General features: G+C 44.5%; 1 protein-coding gene and 1 long non-coding RNA gene across 3 annotated transcripts in view; both read right to left on the reverse strand.

Moving 5' to 3' along the window:
- Positions 1 to 16,805, reverse strand: part of UCK2 (uridine-cytidine kinase 2) — an 83,693-nt gene extending 66,888 nt beyond the window's left edge. The window contains exon 1 of one of the 2 annotated variants that reach the window (XM_043450424.1): positions 16,430 to 16,805. In XM_043450424.1, the coding sequence (XP_043306359.1) occupies positions 16,430 to 16,528 (99 nt within the window). In that variant the 5' untranslated portion in view covers positions 16,529 to 16,805. Of the gene's footprint in view, positions 1 to 15,831; positions 16,195 to 16,429 lie in introns of those variants that run through there. The other variant, XM_043450418.1, reaches the window with a different exon arrangement.
- Positions 16,806 to 17,437: 632 nt separating this feature from the next.
- LOC122429796 overlaps positions 17,438 to 21,249 on the reverse strand; it is a 49,926-nt gene continuing 46,114 nt past the window's right edge. Inside the window, exon 5 of the long non-coding RNA XR_006266149.1 lies at positions 17,438 to 17,610. This is a non-coding gene — a long non-coding RNA (uncharacterized LOC122429796). The remainder of the gene's footprint in view (positions 17,611 to 21,249) is intronic.

Here is a 21,249-nt window from a genome sequence, read left to right on the forward strand (position 1 = left end):
CAAATTTGGGCCAAACCAAAAACAAAAAGAAAGTAAAAGGTTCACCTTTACAACTACAGAACAGAATCACTAAAGCCGCCAGCAAGCTGGTGATGAGAAAAAAGAACACTGAAAGGCCAACATCTGACTGCTGCTGCTGCTAAGTCACTTCAGTCGTGTCCGACTCTGTGTGACCCCATAGACGGCAGCCCAGCAGGCTCCCCCGTCCCTGGGATTCTCCAGGCAAGAACACTGGGGTGGGTTGCCATTTCCTCCTCCAGCGCATGAAAGTGAAAAGCGAAAGTGAAGTCACTCAGTCGTGTCCGACTCTTAGCAACCTCATGGTCTGCAGCCTACCAGGCTCCTCCGTCCATGGGATTTTCCAGGCAAGAGTACTGGAGCCGGGTGCAACATCTGATTAGTCGTAGCCTTATCAGAAAAGAAGACAGGTCATGGCCTCAAGGAAACAGCACCACAGTGAGCAAGTGGAATCACACACCACTGCTATCCAAACCACCAAGCCCAGACAGCAGCAGGCTCATGTGTTCACGGCGCTGTGCCGGTCAGAAGGGGCAGCATGACGGCCAAAGAGCCCGCAGTGACGGCACAGCTGCCGCAGAGCGTGAGCCACTTGCAGGCAGGCACCGGGCCGCCGCAAGCCTACTGCCGTGTGTAAACTCTGCTCCTTCTCATGGAACTCCAGCAACTCTCCAAACTAGACATCACTTCCTTTGCACAGATGTAGAAAGCCGTTCAGAAGACACAGATGAAGAGTGACAGACCTGGGGTCTTAACAGAAGCACGCTGACTCCAAAGGCCATGGAGCTATCTGGACCTATAGGAGTTCTACTTCAATCCTTGCTGGAATGAGAGACATCGTAAGGCTTTGATTCTATGCCATCAGCCAGACCTGCAAAAGGGGCCTTGTGGCAGGTTGGGGATTTAGCCTTTCTCAGAGGTCCAAAACACAAACGCACGATGTCTCCTATCCCTCCAGCACCCAAACGGTCAATCCAGCACAGCCTCTGGCTTTCGTCTTCCAAGGCAGACAAGGAGGGCTCCACCTGCATCACCTTCCAGAAGAGTACTCACTGCCTCTTATTCAACTACAGTGCATCACTCAAGAGCCTGGTCCTTATGCTTTCTGATCCTTTACTTTCTCTACAGAGCGGGTAGAGGAAAACGAATCCAGTGACTAATCACAATGGCATGTTTTACAATCCAAATGTGCATTGACAGATGAATAGATATATGTGCTATGTGTGGTATATATACACACACGTACACACAGAGTGGGATACTACCCAGTCATAACAGAGTAATGCCACTTGCAACAACATGGATGGACCTAGACATTAGCCTAATAAGTAAAATAAATCAGAAAGATAAAGACAAATATCACAAGATAGTGCTTCTACGTGGAATCTAAAATAGAATATAAATGAATTTATCAACGAAACAGAAACAGGCTTCAGTTCAGTTCAGTTGCTCAGTCGTGTCCGACTCTGCGACCCCATGAACCAAGGCACGCCAGGCCTCCCTGTCCATCACCAACTCGCGGAGTTCACCCAAACCCATGTCCATTGAGTCAGTGATGCAATCCAATCACCTCATTCTCTGTCGTCCCCTTCTCCTCCTGCCCTCAATCTTTCCCAGCATCAGGGTCTTTTCCAATGAGCCAGCTCTTTGCATCAGGTGGCCAAAATATTGGAGTTTCAGCTTCAGCATCAGTCCTTCCAATGAACACCCAGGACTGATCTCCTTTAGGATGGATTGGTTGGATCTCCTTGCAGTCCAAGGGACTCTCAAGAGTCTTCTCCAGCACCACAGTTCAAAAGCATCAATTCTTCTGCGCTCAGCTTTCTTTATAGTCCAACTCTCACATCCATAGATGACCACTGGATATAGATATAGATAATGGAATTGTGGTAGCAGAGGTGGGAAAGTAAGGATGGATTGGCAGTTTGGGAGCAGTAGATGCAAAGTATCATAACAGAATGGATAAACAACAGGTCTGACTGTACAGCACAGGGAACTATATTCAATATTCTGTGATAAACCATAATGGGAAAGAATATGAAAAAGAATGTGTGTGTGTGTGTCTGTATGTAGTCACTAAGTCACATCCGACTCTGCGACCCCATGGACTGTAGCCTGCCAGGCTCCTCTGTCCATGGGATTCTCCAGGCAAGAATAATGGAGTGGGTTGCCATTTCCTTCTCCAGGGGATCTTCCTGACTCAGAGATGGAACCTGAGTCTCCCGCTTGGCAGACAGATTCTTTACCAGAGCCACCAGGGAAGCCCATACATATCTGTATATATTATCTGTATATATTACGTGTATATATAACTCAATCATTTTGCTATACAGCAGAATATAACTTTGCAATCAACTACACTTCAATAAAAAATGTTTCTTAAAAACATGTTTTACCTCAATAGAAAAATCAACAGGTCCCCAGGAGATCCGGCCCACCTGAAACAGCCATCTCCTCACCAAATGCAACTTCAGTAGGAATTCTGGAGACAGTGCCCACAGACAACCAATACACCAGACAACAGAAGCTGACCCTCAGCCATCCTCCACTGAGACAAAAGGCGGCCAGGTCACAGCTGCTCTGACAAATGCCAGGCTGATTTCAAAGCACCTGTTGGGAGAGGCGCCAACTCATGAGCCACAGAGATAGGCAGGCAACCTGTGGCCCAGGGGTCTCTGCCCTGGGTTCCCAGCTCTGTTCCTGCTCAGAACTACTTCTTAGTATCAGTCCTATCATAAATCTACCAGAATAAGAAAGACTGTAACTGTTCCAGTTTACAAAGCATCTGCATTTCTTTTGTCAAAAAAAGAAAACATTTTAAATGGCAACATCTCAGATCTCAAGCTGGCTGTTTCACAGCAGAAACTCAAGTAATACATATAATTATACATCCTCTGTGCTGATGAAGAGAACACTAATAACCCTAACAGGATAATACAAAATTATACATATGGCTATGGGCTGTGTCTTTCATGTCAAATCTCTCTATTTCAGAATGTTGCCTACAGGCTGCCCTAAATTCAGAAGAACCTAAAAAGCTACCTACGGTGTTTTCTCACCCTATGGCTCTACTCAGCACTTCACCAACTCGACTCCATGCTACAACAGGCCTACATTCAGATGAAAGCAAGGTGCCTAAAGCAAAGACAGTTCTTCTCAAAAGACAATGCATCTACCTCCCTCTAAGATAATAACTGTGGTTTAAAAGATCTAGCGTTCTAGTATTTCTTGCGTTTAAGACGTAGTTTATATCAACAAGCATTTCATTAAACAAAATTAGGTGGCATCGCTAGTAAGACTTGACAGTAAGGTACTAAGGTTGATTATATATATATATTCTTAAATTAAACAGGGCTTCCCTTATGCCTCAGCTGGTAAAGTATCTGCCTACAATGCAGGAGACCTGGGTTCGATCCCTGGGTTGGAAAGATCCCCTGGAGAAGGGAAAGGCTACCCACCCCAGTACTTTGGCCTGGAGAATTCCATGGACTGTATAGTCCATGGGGCCGCAAAGAGTTGGACACGACTGAGCAACTTTCCTTCCATCCTTCCTTCCTTCCTTCTTAAACAGGCACCTAAGCCATCTACCATGCACAACGATGCTGAGCTGAGCAATGTGCCTACAATCCAATCCTAGTGAAGAGATGCCCAAGAAGAGGAAGCACAAATGTCACCAGCAAAGGAATGATCTCCTAGCAATAGCCAAAGCAACTGGGTTTAGGGCTGAAAACTAGCATTAGAAGGGATAACTGAGCAATGGACTGGAAAAATCCAGTTCAGGTGGAAAATACACATGGCCCCAGGACCTACTGAACTGGAAAAATCCAGTTTCAGGTGGATGCTGGCAAGTGGCAAGAGACATCAATCAGTCTTTCAGAACGCCATCAAAAGATTACAAATGCTTACGCAGGTTCGGAGTTGAGAATTGGAGAAGTACCTCATCTGGGTGATCAGTGGTGAGAAAACAACTATAGCACACTCAAGGCAAGTTGCAGAATTGTGAAATGCTATGGTCTGACAGGACCCTCGAACATACCTAATAAGTAACTGGCAAAGCTGGACTGGAGCCCAAGTTTCCTAAATCAGTGGCCAAGAGGGATGATTTGAAATACTAGTGCTGACACTATAAATTGAATGACCTAATTAGGGAGTAACAAACCCTTTTACAATTCTGGAGGTTTCGAGTTTTCTGCTTTCGACAAAATTAAAGGGAGGTAAGTGTTGAGTTGGTTGATTCATAAAGACACATGAGGTTTCGACATATAATTTAAAAGATTAAAAACTAAGCGACCAGGGGAGGAATAAAGTCACAGATGCAGAGAACGGGTCTGTGGACAGGGGTGTGGGGATGAGCCGAGAGCAGCACTGACATGTACACCAGCACGCGTACAACGCACAGCTAGGAGGAAGCCGCCGTATAGCACGGGCAGCTCAGTTCTGCATTCCGTGATGACCCAGAAGGCTGGGGTGCTGGGGGGAGAGCAAGGAGGAGGCTCAAGAGGAAGGGAATACACGTATACGTGTAGGGGATTTATGCTGTTTTATAGCAGAAGCTGACACAACATTATAAAGCAACTATACTCCAGTTAAAAATAAAAATAATGAGTGAGCCTGATATAACAAAAGTTCTTCTGATCCTTTCTACTTCTGTCAACAAGGCTTCTCAAATTTTACATCTATGCAAAGGAAAAACCTTATTCTCGCATTAAGGAGTAATCATTCCTCAATACATGAAATAATTCGGTGCTGGGGCTCCATTTGTCTCAAGCTGCTTTCCGACATAATTCTACTTTTCATGTTTCATTACTTATCCAAAACGTACACCTACTTGTTCTGATTAATTTATGTTAATAACCATACCGATACAAACAAAAAGAAATTAACACTGAAGAGACTTATGAGGATAGAAAATAAAAAATCATTCCCATCACTTCATATTTTTGTTGCAGAAGGATGACAGAATGATCAATAAAATATTTTCAAGTATAAAAACAAATTAACATTTTGTGGAGGAAGTGGAACTGAAATATCATTTCAAGGAGAAAAAAATGAAAAATTAACATTTCTGATTCAATGAAAAGCTTAGTCATGTATTTTGTAAATGGATGACAATAGGTCAGCTCATAACAGTATTTAGAGCCCACTAGATTCATTTTAAAAGAATGAAATAATTGTTATTTTAAAACATCGACATTTACAACATATCAGAAATTACATGATTTGCTACTCTACTTATGCGATGAAAAACCATGTGATGGGGATAAAGAATTCTCCAAAATTCTCTTAGCAGAAATGTATGCAAACATTCAAAGGCCACGGTCCAAAATCGCAGGTCAGCACTCTTAGCACCCAGTACGCCACACGCGCCCTGTGCCACCGAGCACAGAGCAGGGACAGAGCTCACCCTCCGCCACCTAGGGAGAGAGGACTCTGGAGACACCTGCAGAACTCTGGACTTCCTTCAGGACAGGCAGGCAAACAGAGGATGTTTGCTGAGATATGATGCAACAGCTCTTCAGCTGAGGGGAGGGAAGAGGAGGGGAAGGGAGGGGAGATGTCAGACCAGACAGCATACTTACGGACTGATTAAAGTGATTAAAGAAATAGAGAAGCACAGCTCAACTTCAAGGACACATACAAACATTCTTATGCTCCCATGTGTTTACTAGACAAAAAGTCTCACCTTACTGAAGCTCTACAAGTCATACAAAAGGCCAAGTGGTAGAATCTTCTGTCACCATTACTGTGAAAATGAATGCTCAACCAAAATGAATGTGGGACCGCACAGGATGGGAATAAAAGGCACTGCTGGACATCCTAGGGCACTCAAGGCTACTATGTAGGGCACTCAAGGTTGCTACAGGAAGTATGAGTGGTTCAGAGATACTCGACACTTTCCTGCAGCTTCACACGAGGTATCCATGTGAGAATAACTGCTTTTTATTAATAAAAGAACCCTATGCTGGACTTCCCTGGTGGTCCAGTGACTAAGAATCCGCCTTGCAATGCAAGGGATGTGGGCTTGATCTCTAGTCAGGAAACTAAGACTCCACTTGCCTCTGAACAACCCCTGGTGGCTCAGATGGTGAAGAGCCTGCCTGCAATGTGGGAGACCCAACTTCAATCCCTGGGTCAGAAAAATCCCCTGGAGAAGGAAATGGCAACGCACTCCAGTATTCCTGCCTGGAAAATCCCATGGACAGAGTCTGGTGGGCTACAGTCCCTAGGGTCGCAAAGAGACTGACACAACTGAGCGACTTCACTCTCTCTCTCTCTCTCTCTCTCTCTGAACACCTCAGTCCATGCATCCCCATGCACCACAAGGAAGAAGTTACATGCTGCAACTAAGACCCAAGGCAGCCAAATAAATAAATTTAAAAAAAAAAAAAATTTTTTTTTTAAAAGAACGCTATGCTCTGAAAAGATCATTTTTAATAGCCAGGTACCAATGCAAATTTATCTCTTTTAGTATTATCATCCTCTTCCATCATCATTCAAAACTCTCCAAGCATATATAATTCATTTCAGAACCAATGTCCCCAGGACTTCCCTGTTAGGACTCTGTGCTTCCACTGTAGGGGGCCTGTGTCCATTGCCTGGTGGAGGACCTAAGATCCCACAGGCCGCACAGATTGGATGAAAGAAAAAATAGAAACAGTGCCCTCATACCTAATGAAAGAACTGCTTATATGAGGCCTAAAAGTCCACCATTTTATAGGATTCTTTATAGTTCTCAGGCTAAATAGTGTACTGATGATACTTTTGTGACTGTAAATACTTTGTTTTCTGAGTCAACTCTCCTATTAGACTTTACTGAATGTTGATGAGTCTGTTCGGTTCAGTTCAGTTCAGTCGCTCAGTCGTGTCCAACTCTTTGCAACTCCATGAATCACAGCATGCCAGGCCTCCCTGTCCATCACCAACTCCCAGAGCTTACTCAACCTCATGCCCATTGAATCGGTGATGCCATCTAGCCATCTCATCCTCTGTCATCCTCTTCTCCTTCTGCCCCCAATCCCTCCCAGCATCAGGCTCTTTTCAAATGAGTCAACTCTTCACATGAGGTGGCCAAAGTATTGGAGTTTAAGCTTCAGCATCAGTCCTTCCAATGAACACCCAGGACTGATCTCCTTTACGATGGACTGGTTGGACCTCCTTGCTGTCCAAGGGACTCTCAAGAGTCTTCTCCAACACCACAGTTCAAAAGCATCAATTCTTCAGCGCTCAGCTTCTTCACAGTTCAACTCTCACAACCATACATGACCAATGGAAAAACCATAGCCTTGACTAGACGGACCTTTGTTGGCAAAGTAATGTCCCTGCTTTTTAATATGCTATCTAGGTTTGTCACAACTTTCCTTCCAAGGAGTAAGCATCTTTTAATTTCATGGCTGCAATCACCATCTGCAGTGATTTTGGAGCCCCCCAAAATAAAACCTGACACTGTTTCCCCATCTATTTCCCATGAGGTGATGGGACCAGATGCCATGATCTTAGTTTTCTGAATGTTGAGCTTTAAGTCAACTTTTTCACTCTCCTCTTTCACTTTCATCAAGAGGCTCTTTAGTTCTTCTTCACTTTCTGCCATAAGGGTGGTGTCATCTGCATATCTGAGGTTATTGATATTTCTCCCATCAATCTTGATTACAGCTTGTGCTTCATCCAGCCCAGCGTTTCTCATGATGTACTCTGCATAGAAGTTAAATAAGCAGGGTGACAATATACAGCCTTGACATACTCCTTTTCCTATTTGGAACCAGTCTGTTGTTCCATGTCCAGTTCTAACTGTTGCTTCTTGACTTGCATACAGGTTTCTCAAGAGGCAGGTCAGATGATCTGGTATTCCCATCTCTTTCAGAATTCTTCTCAGTTTATTGTGATCCACACAGTCAAAGGCTTTGGCATAGTCAATAAAGCAAAATAGATGTTTTTCTGGAACTTTATTGCTTTTTCAATGATCCAGTGGATGTTGGCAATTTGGTCTCTGGTTCCTCTGTCTTTTCTAAAACCAGCTTGAACATCTGGAAGTTCACAGTTCATGTACTGCTGAAGACTGCTTGGAGAATTTTGAGCATTACTTTACTAGCGTGTGAGATGAGTGCAGTTGTGCGGTAGTTTGAGCATTTTTTGGCATTGCCTTTCTTTGGGATTGGAATGAAAACTGACCTTTTCCAGTCCTGTGGCCATTGCTGTTTTCCAAATTTGCTGGCACTTTCACAGCATCATCTTTCAGGATTTGAAATAGCTCAACTGGAATTCCATCAACTCCACTAGCTTTCTTCGTAGTGATGCTTTCTAAGGCCCACTTGACCTCACATTCCAGGATGTCTGGCTCTAGGTGAGTGATCACACCATCATGATTATCTGGGTCCTGAAGATCTTTTTCGTATAGTTCTTCTGTATATTCTTGCCACCTCTTCTTAATATCTTCTGCTTCTATTAGGTCCATACCATTTCTGTCCTTTATTGAACCCATCTTTGCAGGAAATGTTCCCTTGGTATCTCTAATTTTCTTGAAGAGGTCTCTAGTCTTTCCCATTCTGTTGTTTTCCTCTATTTCTTTGCACTGATCGCTGAGGAAGGCTTTTTTTATCTCTCCTTGCTATTCTTTGGAACTCTGCATTCAGATGGGAATATCTTTCCTGTTCTCCTTTACTTTTTGCTTCTCTTCTTTTCACAGCTATTTGTAAGGCCTCCTCAGATAGCCATTTTGCTTTTTTGCATTTATTTTCCATGGGGATGGTCTTAATCCCTGTCTCCTGTACAATGTCACAAACCTTCATCCATAGTTCATCAGGCACTCTATCAGATCTAGTCCCTTAAATTTATTTCTCACTTCCACTGTATAATCATCAACGATTTGATTTAGGTCATACCTGAATGGTCTAGTGGTTTTCCCTACTTTCTTCAATCTAAGTCTGAATTTGGCAATAAGGAGTTCATGATCTGAGCCACAGTCAGCTCCCAGTCTTGTTTTTGCTGACTGTATAGAGCTTCTCCATCTTTGGCTGCAAAGAATATAATCAATCTGATTTCGGTGTTGACCATCTGGTGATGTCCATGTGTAGAGTCTTCTCTTGTGTTGTTGGAAGCGGGTGTTTGCTATGACCAGTGCATTCTCTTGGCAAAACTCTATTAGCCTTTGCCCTGCTTCATTCTGTACTCCAAGGCCAAATCTGCCTGTTACTCCAGGTGTTTCTTGACTTCCTACTTTTGCATTCCAGTCCCAATAATGAAAAGGACATCTTTTTTGGGTGTTAGTTCCAAAAGGTATTGTAGGTCTTCATAGAACTGTTTAACTTCAGCTTCTTCAGTGTTACCTGTTGGGGCATAGGGCTTGGATTATCATGAACACCTGACAATTTTTATACCTCTTACTTTGTCTTTTAGTAAGTCTGTCTTTTGGGACTGTCCTGGTGGTCCAGTGGCTAAAACTCTGATCTCTCAATGCTGGGGCCCTGGGTTTGATCCCTGATTGGGGAACTAGATCCCACATGCCACAACTAAGACCCTGTGCAGCCAAATAAATAAATAAAAATAAATATTAAAAAAAAAGTCTGTCTTTTCTTTATTATCTTCACGTAAATTTTTCAGTGCATTTGGAAATATTTCACTTTTAAAAGAAGTTGTTGATTTGCTGTTGAAGGAAAATGAATACATGTATTAAAATCAAATTAACAAATTAAATATTAAAAATAATACTTTGAAAATGTTTCCATTGTTAGGCAACTTAGTTGTCAAAAACTATGTGTGCAGCTATAAACCTCATAAATAGAAACTTGTAAAAACCTGTAAATAATTCCAAATGAGGGTTTTCAGTGGGTTTTGAATCCACTAGTTAAAAAAAAAATAAACAGAGCACCTTGGTTTGCAAAAACAGCTGATGGACAACAAAGAAAATGAAAATTTCCTTGCTATAATTGGGGGATGGGACTCTCATGATTGGATAAATACTACAAATGATGAGTTTCTTGTACCTGGATCATTTTGGGCAAATAACTTTTTCCAAATACAGTCATTAAATCAATATTTGAAAGACTTATTAACAGAACCAAACCTTCAGCCTTATATTATCGTTAAGAGTAGTATCACCAAGATCATGATCATCACATTTAAGTAAGGTTTTTAAAAATCAAACATTCAATAAGAACCAAAAGGCTTTATACTGTTAAAGAAGCCACATTTTTAAGTGTATATCTCATCTTTCTTATCATTCCATAATCCCTATTTTTGTTTTGAATTATATTAATATACTGATATAATTTACATATACAGGTACATGATACTTTACAACAACATAATCAAATGCTTTACTGATAAATCAGTTTAGTGATAAAAAGTTTGCTGGACTAGAAAGCATATACATACATACATACATACACATACACAAACACACACACGGATTATACCCTCAAACTAAAAAGTTGAAACACATGTTTAAAAAATCTTAGGGACCTTAAGCAAATCCAACAGCACCATCCCTACAACCTGTCTCTATCACAAGATATCTTGAGAACAAGACTTAATGATGAAATAGTATCAGTGAAAAGACACAATCAAAAAATGGGTAGAAGAAAAAGATAAAGTATTACAAAAATGTCTGAGAAAAAAAAAAAAAAAACAGGTAGAAAACCTAAACAGACATTTCTCCAAAGATACAGAAATAGCCAATAAGACACGTGAAAAGATGTTCAACATTGCTAATTATCAGAGAAATGTAAATCAAAATGGCCATTATAAAACAGTTTACAAATAACAAGTGCTGGGGAGGACATGGGCAAAGGGGAACCCTCCTACACTATTGGTGGGAACTTAAAAAAAAAAAATTAAAAATAGTATCAGGCAGAAGACCTAAGCAAATGCTATAGGTATGGTGAGCTGGAGCTAGGTGACCAGACAGTGTGCATCAGAAACACACTTCAAAGACTTTCCAACAAGAAACAAAGGAGGCAACAGCAAGCAGCACGACTTGCTGTCTGGGCTTCGTTCTAATAGGCACGTGCTAGGCGCGCTAGTGCAATGAACAAGAGAAGAACTTCGGTCAGAGCAAACAGCAAATGTGAAGAGCCCCGGCTGTCGGGGTGGTAGGCAGACTGATGGACCAAGCCAGGAGTGTGGCCAGAATGCAGAGCAAAGAGAAGAGCGGCAGGAGATCAGCAGGGCCTCTCCGGCAGCAGCTCGGGGCAGCACAAAGCAATGTCACCTCCGTTTCTCACGGCAGGACTGAAGCAGCCCCGTGGTTCTGGAAGCACCTGATGGAGGACGGTATGGAATAAGTGATCTGGCCGGATGGGGATGGCTGCTGAGGTTCCAAGAACCCAGGTCCGGGGAGCATTCCAGGGCGCTCCAAAAGCAGATGCTGACTCATGGTCAAGCCAAGCTGACAGCTCCCACCTCTGAAGGGACTGCAATGTCCTCTCTTGGGCTGTATTATTCATACACTGTCCAACTGACCTGCCTTAAAATACCTCTGAGGGCTAGCCTCTGCTGGCAGAGAAAGTCCAAAACAGGAACAGGTTTAGTAAAGGAAAAACCTGGATTCCTATCCGGCTTGTGTCACTGGCTAGCTACATGAGTCGTCTCCCCTTGTTACCCATCAATGGGGAAGGTACCTGCCCCACTTCAAAGGGAAGAGACAATCAAATGCTTTAATGCCAAATTGGCTTAAGCAGTTTTAAACTATACTGACAGAGACTTTCTCTCATATTTTCTTTATTTCCTGACTTCCTGTCAAGTCCAAGCACTTGATAGAGTATTCTGCACAATGACATTCTGCAAATATCCATTTAGTACACATTAAATAAATACTAGACTCTGAATAAGCAATACCAATGAGTTAGGGTTCAAGTGGGCTTTTTATTGTCTAGTCATTGCAACACAAATAGGACAATTAAATATGGTTTCAACTGTGGCTTCAAAAGCCTAATTCAAATAGTCATGAATGAAAAGAATAAAAGGGTAATTATAAATTATGGTTCGCCTAACTCAGTCCAACAAATGCTGAATGACAATGCTGTGTAAAACACTGTAACGGGCATTAAAGCAAAAATAAATGAGTTGCTCTTACAGAACTTTTATTATAGTGAGAGAAGCAGTCAACAAATAACCCCAGCAATTGGAGGCTTCCCTGGAAGCTCAGTGGTAAAGAATCTGCCTGCTCATGCAGGAGATATGGATTAGATTCCTGACTTTGGAAGATCTTGTGGAGAAAGAAATGGCAACCCACTCCAGTATTCTTGGGCTTTCCCAGTGGTGCTAGTGGTAAAGAAGCCGCCTGACAATGCAGTAGGCATAAAAGACAAGAGTTTGATCCCTGGGTCAGGAAGATCCCCTGGAAAAGGGAATGGCAACCCCCTCCAGTATTCTTGCCTGGAGAATTCCAGAGAAAGAGGAGCCTATCAGGCTACAGTCCACAGGCTCTCAGAGAGTCAAGCAAGTCAAGACTTAGCAACTAAACAACAAAGGCAAAAAGTGGTGAAACTACGGAAGCATTAGAGATAAAAAGTAATTCTGATTAAGGATGTGGATAACAAGGTTCCCTGGGGGAAGTATTAACCTAACTGAAGCCTTAAAAGGACTACAGGCCATTCCAGAGAAAAGAGCAGGAGCAAAAGTAGAACTGAAAGCAAGGGCTTCCAAAGGGAGAGGACATGTGTGTGCCTGTGGCTGATTCACGTTGGGCTTTGACAGAGAACAGCAAAACTCTGTAAAGCAATTATCCCCCAATAAATAAATAATGAATTTTTTAAAAAAGTATAGCTGAAAGCAGTTCCACAGATGTGTGGTGTACATTTGGGTGTGCGGAGGCAGGACCACAGTAGAAAGATAAACAGCCTGGGGCCACATCTTGGGGGCAGGGAACTGTGCAGTGTGCTGAAATACCGGACTAGTAGTCTGGGAGATGGAGACGCATCCAAGGTTTCCCAAAAGAGAGACCCAGTCAGAACCAAGCTGAAGAAGACCTCTCTGAGGACAGTGCAGAGAAAGAAACTATTTTAACTGGCCAAGGAAGAAGCCCCAGGGCAGTAAACAGCAAAACTGAAGAGGACAGGGAACGGCAGCTAAAGTCAAGGGTATGTATGCAGTAAAGAAATTTAAACTGTCATTTTTCCCACCAACCACGGTTACTTGTTGCTTTCTCTAGTAGACCTGTCCTTTAGAATCAGCTTTAACAAACATCCAGATTACTTTCTCAACCCACCACAATTTTAGGTGAGTTTTTAGCAGTGATTTGTCATGTCAGCCTAGTAAAGCTTACTCTAGAGTTCTAATTCATCTTCATTTGTAAAACAAACTTCTAAAATATGATATATAGAGCAGCAATCACTATTTTTGCCTTCCACAACCAAAATAATTTAGGCTAAGATAAAATACTTGCAACTCAGGGCAGCCACAACACTTAGACAAATTAGAGCTCTCCAGAGAAGCTAAACAGGGAGTTGTTTTCTCTTATCAAGCAGGGGAGAGAGCAGTGAAGATCTATACTATGGGGCCAACATGCATTTCCATTTCCTTTAGGGTCAAGTACCTCTGAAACCATTCTGTAGCCATTTCCAAGTAGCCCCTTTCCCGGTTGAAGGTGTAAATTTGTGTTCTCCAGGCATGCCTTAGTCAAGTCTTCTTAAACCAGAACAATGGCTAGGACAGAGCAACCCCTATCTAGTTCTGGCTCCACCACTAAATACATGACCTGAACTCATCATTTTCTTCATCCATCAATGATGAGATGAAGTGCTGGACTCCAGGACCTCTGAGGTTTCTGCTAGCTCTAAAACTGTCATTTTCTGTTGATGCCCTTGGACCCTTTGCCTTCTCCCAAATTCCTCTAACAAGCCCACAGCAAATACCCAGCAGGAAGCAGAGTCTCAACCTTGCTTCCAGAGCCCCCTGTACTAAAATGATCAGGCTTGAGACTCCCAAAGGAGGTCCAATCTGTTAATGGGGACCATTCTTTAAACAAAAACAACCCCCCCCCCCAAAAAAAACCCAAAAATTCAAAGTCCTCGGAAGAAAGATGGTAAGGACTGGAATATAGAATCATGACATAATTGCCTCAAACTGACTACAACACAAAATTCTTAAAGTCCAATGCTCCTTGGGGCTTTTTTAGTAACAAAAAAATTATAAAATAACTCTAAACAATGACAAACTATTTGTCAATGCCCAAAAGGTACAATATGCTCTAAAAACTGCATGAGGGACTTTCCTGGCAGTCCATGGTTAAGACTCCACATGCTGCGGATGGAGGGAGTGCATGTCTGATCTCTACTGAGGGAACTAAAATGCCACATGCCACTCAACACAGCCGAAGATTTAAAACTGTGTGAAAGCAGACCCTTTTTCGGGCGTATCTTCGTCCTTGATTAGAAGCAGGGAGGAGAGAGTTCCCTTCAGAGCCCCTTACTAGTTCCTACAGGACTCATTACCAAAGTAACACTTAGAGGTACGCTGATACCCTGGGAACGGGTGATCACTGAGGAACACAAAAACAAGAAGGGAGTCACTTCACCTGTTAGGATCTCAACTTCTACCTCTGTAGTAACTAAATTATTTAGCTGATTACCAAGGTCATTTTGTTTCTAAAACGCTACACTCATATGTCAGTTTGTCTCCCTACCCCTAGGAGGGCTGGATCTCAGGTCAATATTTGAGTCCAACTATACGCCACGACGGCTTCCCTGGTGGCTCAGACGGTCAAGAATCTGCCTTCAATGCGGGAGACCCGGGTTCGATCCCTGGGTTGGGAAAATCCCTGGAGAACGGAATGCTAACCCACTCCAGTATTCTTGCCTGGAGCGTTCCATGGACAGAGGAGCCTGGTGGGCTCCAGTCCATGGAGTCGCAAAGAGTGGGACACGAGTGAACGACTCTCTCTCTCTCTCTCTCTCTCTCACACACACACACACGCCAGGTATTGTGCTGGGAGCGCTGGGAATACAGCCATCATCAACAAAAAAGAAGGCAAGCGACACGAATGTGCTGGGGGGGGGGGGGGCGGTTGCTGGTTCTAATGTAACAGTTAAACTTCCTAAAAGAACTGGCATCCTGGTTTGGCTTTGGCTTAATATGGAAAAAAATTCAAAATTGAAAAAAGGCATTCAACCAGGGGCAAATCCAACATAAACTTCTGGGCCCTAAAGCAGGCAGATTTCCTAACCCTGGGAGCTACGGACGAGATTAACTAATCAATAAAAGAAGTTCCACAGCGCCAGCTGCCGCGTCTGGGCCCCACGCGCCAAAGCAGTCCAGACCTGGAGGGAAACGTGTAAAACCAAAATGGAGGAGGGGCTCCGGCGGAGTCAGATCCGGAGCGAAAACCTCGTGGCTCTCCTCTCATGGCGCCAACCAGCCTTCCTACTCCGCTCTCTCCAACCCTAGGAGGCATCATCTCGCCTCGCCAGAGCCGGCGCGCAGCACCCACGCCTCGCAGGCTCCCCTTGAGCCCGTGCGCCGAATCAACTTGGAGATTGTTAAACAGCAGGGGAAACAAGTAGCCACATCTTAAAGGAAGGGGAGCAAAGAAAGAAACATCTGTGAGGACTCCACCCTTCTCCACCTGCAGAAGGAGCCGGGGGTAAAGCTAGGAACGCAGATCCCTAGCTTTGCTGAAAAAACAAAGAAAGCAGGCTGCCAGAGGGGTCAGACACCCAGAGGATGACCACTTTCCGCGGATCCAAGACGCCTACGGCCCCAGACATCTTAAGAGCACGGGGCCAGTACAACTTTCTCATTGAGGCTGACCCCGTTTCCTCTTAAAACCAGAGAGGGAGAGAGAGAGAAAAGCCCCGGCTATGATCATTACATTGATGTCACCTCGCTTATTTGGCTCTCAGGATTTTTCCCGGAAACCCCTGCAATCCCCGGCCCCGGCATCCAGTCCAAGCGGGGCTCCTCTTCTTCCCCTGGACGCCGCCTCGTGCTTTCTCGCAGCCGTCCCAGTAGGGCTACGCGGCTCGCTCCGCCCTTGGCACCCGGGCTGCGCCGCTGAGCGAGCGCATCAACGCCAGGACAGGGGAAGACGGGTGTACCGGGGGTTCGTAGAGGACCCTGCTTAAAGCCCTGGCCCCCACGTCTGACTTGCAAAACAATAAGCATCCGTTTTATCTGCCCCTCCCCCACAGGACCCCGGCCACGAGTCACGGCCGCCCGGGAAGCGTGCCAGCCCTGCGATCGGTAGCCGGGGTACCTCTGGAACCTCGGGTGGTCCGTGTCCTCGCCCGCCCGTCCCCCGCCGCGGTGCCCGTAGTCCGCGCAGGGAGGACTCGGCACTGGAGCGCTGCCAGGAGCGGAGGCGCGCGGGCCACGCGGTGGCTGCAGCAACTGACACGGCCCGCGGCCGCCGGCCACATGCGCCGCCGCGGGGCCGGGACCCAGGAGGGGGAGCGAGCGCGGCCCCGGGGCCCCGCCGTACCTTGCCGCTGGCCGTGCCCCCGCTGACGCCGATCAGGAAGGGCTCGCCGCCGTTGGGCTGCTGGTGGTTCTGCAGGGTCTGCTCGCTGTCCCCGGCCATGGCTCGCGCGGCCCCTCCTCCCGCTGCCTGTGCGAACCGACGCACGCTCCCCGCCCGCGTCCGCGCCCGCGCCGGGCTCCCTCTGCTTCCCGCAGCCGCCACTGGGCGCTGCCCAGGCCGAGGCTGCCGCCGCTGCCTGCGTACAGCTCGGAGCCCGGTGCTGCCTTTCCCTGAGGAGCGCAGAGCCTTCCTCTGCCCGCTGCGGCCGTCCCGGTTTACATCCCAGGCAGAGGTCAGCGTGATGCTGCTGCTCCAATCCGGGCGGGCAGCGCACTGCTATTCGCCGAGGCGGCGGCGGCGAGGCGTCTGGCCCCCGCCTCCGCCCCTCCCGGGCCCCGCCGCCACCGCCCGAGGGCTCTGGGAAAGGTGTGAGCCCGACCCTCCTCCCTACCCACCCGGTTAACCCTATCAGCGACGACGGCCCGCCGAGGACCGAGGGAGAAGACAGAAAGGAGCCTTCTGCATGTTTTAATTGGGTATGCCCCCACCTATTTCAAAAGGGGTAAAAAGCTAAAAGGGCAGATCAAATAATAGAGGGCATGCCTCAGGTTTGAGAAGCAAAATCAGAACAAGCTTGAAAGAGTAAGATGAAACAAAGAGTTAATATCGTTTATCCATTATCCAGACTAAAAACTTGTGCTCCGAAAATGAAATTTTTTCCCCCTCCCGTTTGCCAAAATAATATTTCAGCCTCTGGCTTTAAATATTTCCTCTCTTGGAAATCTCCAAACACCATCCTCTAACTTAACAGGCGACTTTCTGGAGCCCTTCTTCCGAAAGAAAGGTAATTTGAGGGGGCTCTGAAGAACGCCCTCCCTCCCAACATCAACGCCCTTTCTAAGGATAGTTTGAAATCCCAAACCCGGAGGTTCCTGCGGAGTTAAGCGTGGAAACGTTAAAACAATACATGTTGATTTATTAATACCTTTAAGTGAACTGGTTTAGGTGGGCAATTAGGCACTTGGCTACAAAAGACAGTAGCTGCTGGTGATCAAGAGTGGAGCCACCTCTGGAACCAGATTTCTGTATTCGCTGCAGTTCCCTGGGCAAGTTACTCAAGCTCCCTTGCTCAATGTTCTCATCTGTTAAATGGGAATAGTGGCAATTACATGCTAGGCTTATTGTATTAAAATGAACTTTTATTTAAAGTATTAACAGAGTGCCTGACACAAGTGCAAGACTTTATATAAAGGTGCTGTGAGAAAAGGCCCCTAAAGGGCTCAAGCTGGAAAAGGAACCTTTGTTGAAGCACAGGAAAGAGAGGGAGGACTAGACTAGTCACTTCCAACCTCTGCTCCTGTGAACCCAGGACTGGTACCAATGAGCTTTAGGCCCTACCATCTAAAGAAGAACTTAAGTCTATTGCATTCTCTTTCAAAACTTAGTAAATTATCTTAAATGCCGAATTACTTTGAAAAAATTACTAAAGAAAATGAAGAGTATTAGAAAAAACAGATATTCTTTTCACTTTTTAAATATTTCAGGTTACCATCCCCAACCAAACTCCACAGAAGCTCAGACAAGAAACTAAGCTGGGGAGAGCAGCTTCCTGGAACCCAGAGGCAGGCATTTGGGAGAGGTTAGTGAGAAAATGGCAACCCACTCCAGTATTCTTGCCTGGAAAATCCCATGGACAGAGGAGCCTGGTGGGCTAGACTCCACGGGGTAGCGAAGAGTCGGACACAACTGAGCGACTTCACTTTCTTTCTTTTCTTTCAGTGAGAAGCCTTATCAGATTGCTGAGGGGTGGCTGGGTTTCAGGCTGATTCATAAGGCGGCTTCTTCTCCTACAAGTTTTTCCCCCAGTGAAAAGATAACTATCTTTTAGGGTTATGGCAGAGCTTTTCAGAGCCAATAAAAGGCCAACTGGAATTTGGAACTTGGTGGACTCATAGCTAAGGGGATATTAGGTAATTGAGAGGAAGAAGAATAATAAAACTGCCACATCCTCCATGAACTTTTCCCAAATTCCCATCTTCTTTATCATTCCAATAACTTTTTTCTACAACATTTTAATCATAAAAATTTTCAAACTTTATGTTGAAAGATTTTACAGTAAACACTGATATAGCCACCACCTAGATTCTGCTGTTAACATTGTATTATACTTGCTTTATCACATCTATACATTGTACCTTTTGTTTCCCTTTCTTAAAGTGACTTACTACAAACTGGTTTACACATTTCTTGCTTTGTCTGTCTGTTTGTTTTCTATCCCTAGCACCTAAAACAGTTTCTGACACATAGCCTTAGGGAGTAAAGAGACACCATATCTCATTTCTACATTCTTAAGGCCCACAGAACAGAATAACTGGAGGTAGGAGGCACTCACACAATACATGTTTGTTGAATATTGGATGAATGAATGAACAAATATGAAAGAGGTAAGAAAATGTGCTGTGCTGTGCTGTGCTTTGTCGCTCAGTTGTGTCCAACTCTTTGTGACCCCATGGCCTGTGGCCTGCCAGGCTCCTCTGTCCATGGGGATTCTCCAGACAAGAATACTGGAGTGGATTGCCATGCCCTCCTCCAGGGGATCTTCCCAACCCAGGGATGGAACCGAGGTCTCCCACGTTGCAGGCGGGGCTACCAGCTGAGCTACCAGGGAAGCCCAAATATCAACAAGTAAATATCACTTCCACCATTTTGGAAGAAAATGTGGTTTTCCCTAGATTGCATTGATGTGGTTACTATTATTTCTGAATGTTTTGTTTTCCTGTCATTCCAAGTAACTGTCTACCTCTAATCTTAGTATGGGTATCTGTTAACTACTTGAACTAACTTATTAACTGAGTAACTCATTACACTTATCTGCACCCTGTTTAATAATAATAATATTTGACATGAGTTAATATACATAAAAGTGCTCTGAAAAAAACAAAAGCTATCTATAAAGGCCTAATCCAGCTGCTCTCTGCACTCCCTGTTTTCACTTTGCTGTTTTCTTTTTTTCTATTTGTCCCTAGGGCAGGCTCACCTACACAGAAGGAAGTACCCCTGTCCACTTAAATTATTGAAAATATTCTCAGCACTGGTGACCTCAGCAAGGACGTCTGCATCCTTGCTTTCTATAAAGCAAGGCAGGCTGTCTGTGCTATTCCCCATGCTGTATCATCCCCTCTTGGGAGCCTGGTCACCAAACCCCACAGCTTAGGATGTTCAAACCACGTTTGAGCCTCCTGCAGCAATTACACTGCAGATTCTGAATTAAGTGATTTCCAGATGCCCTCCTTCCCCTCCCACTAAGAAGAAAAAAAAAAAAAAAGTCAAATGTTTTCAATAAAATCCAGAGCTAGAACAGATGCACAGGAATACATTTTCTTGGTATCTGTGAGAATTTTCTTATACATACAGAGATTTCAGTCTGATCAAGTTCTGGCCTAGTTAACATTTGGGAATAAAGTCAGCATGAATGTGCAACTACAGCTGTAGCCAAAGAAGAAAAGAACTTGCTCCTGACAGTCCTCTGCCTCCCTTCTATCCTTAAAGTAGCTACAGTTCTGAGCTAGACAAGCAACCTTACATTTGCCTCCAATTGACAAATGCTACCACCAGCTGCTTCACACACCGTAGCTAATTCTCTAATTGCTTATCACATTTCCAAACCAGAAAAACATGTTCTCACACTTCAGTATGTCTTCTGCAGCATGTTAGTTCCCTGTTACGCCTTTCCATTTACCTCCTGTCTTTTACTACTCAGCAGTTACTTTGACAGGTCATAAGTTCTGTTCTGAGAAGGTGACCGGATGATATGAAAGCTCCTTCAACATCTGGCTCTGTGACCTTTGGTTCCGATCAGTCGCTCAGTCGTATCTGACTCTTTGCGACCCCGTGGACTGCAGCACGCTAGGCTTCCCTGTCCATCACCAACTCCGAGAGCTTGCTCAAACTCATGGCCATCAAGTCAGTGATGCCATCCATCCATCTCATGGTCTGTGATCTTAATCAGTCACATTCTCAGATGCTGTTAGGCAGCAGGACATAGCAGGCAAATCCATGGTCCCCTCCCCAGAAGCAGTAAACCTGAAGCTTCGTGGGCCAGGCAATTTGTCTTTCATAAACTACACATGACTCAAGTGCTTACCAAGTTTGAGCACTACTGACTTAGTGGAAAGAAGACAGTGTGAGCTCTAGTTAGAGAAGCACAGTTTACATCCTTGCTTTGTTACTTACTCACTTTATAACCTTTAGCAAGTTACTTTCTATAAACCTCAGTTTCTTTAACTGTTAAATGGTACCTGGCTCATAGGATGGTTGTAAAAAATAATAAAGATATTATCAGTATACATATAATGGTTGTTACATAGGTATCATTTCTCTTTCCCTCCTATTTCTGTCACAAGTCTCTAACTATTGCAAGAGTCACACCATTAGAGATTAGGAGTTCCAAAGGTAAGGACTTCTAATCTCTATGGACACTTTAAACTAAAATGAAAAAGATAATGTCCAACATAGGTAACTCTACACGTAGCACTTGCCTGCATTTAGAGAAGTCAGGGCTAAATGGAGAGTGGCGGCTAATGGGTCCAGTTTTAGAGCAAAGGAAATGTTCTGAAATTGTCTGGTGGTTGTGCAACTTTTGCATAAGAACCTTTAAATCATATAAGTTAGTGGATTATATGGTATGTAAGCTATATCTCAGTAGAGCAGTTTCAAAAAATAGGTCTCAACCTGCAGTCTAGGAGGGGAAAGAGGTTTTTCAGAATTGGTAACAGAAATGA

The sequence above is a fragment of the Cervus canadensis genome, chromosome 2 (genome assembly GCF_019320065.1).
Source record: "Cervus canadensis isolate Bull #8, Minnesota chromosome 2, ASM1932006v1, whole genome shotgun sequence".
Classification (NCBI taxonomy): domain Eukaryota; kingdom Metazoa; phylum Chordata; class Mammalia; order Artiodactyla; family Cervidae; genus Cervus; species Cervus canadensis.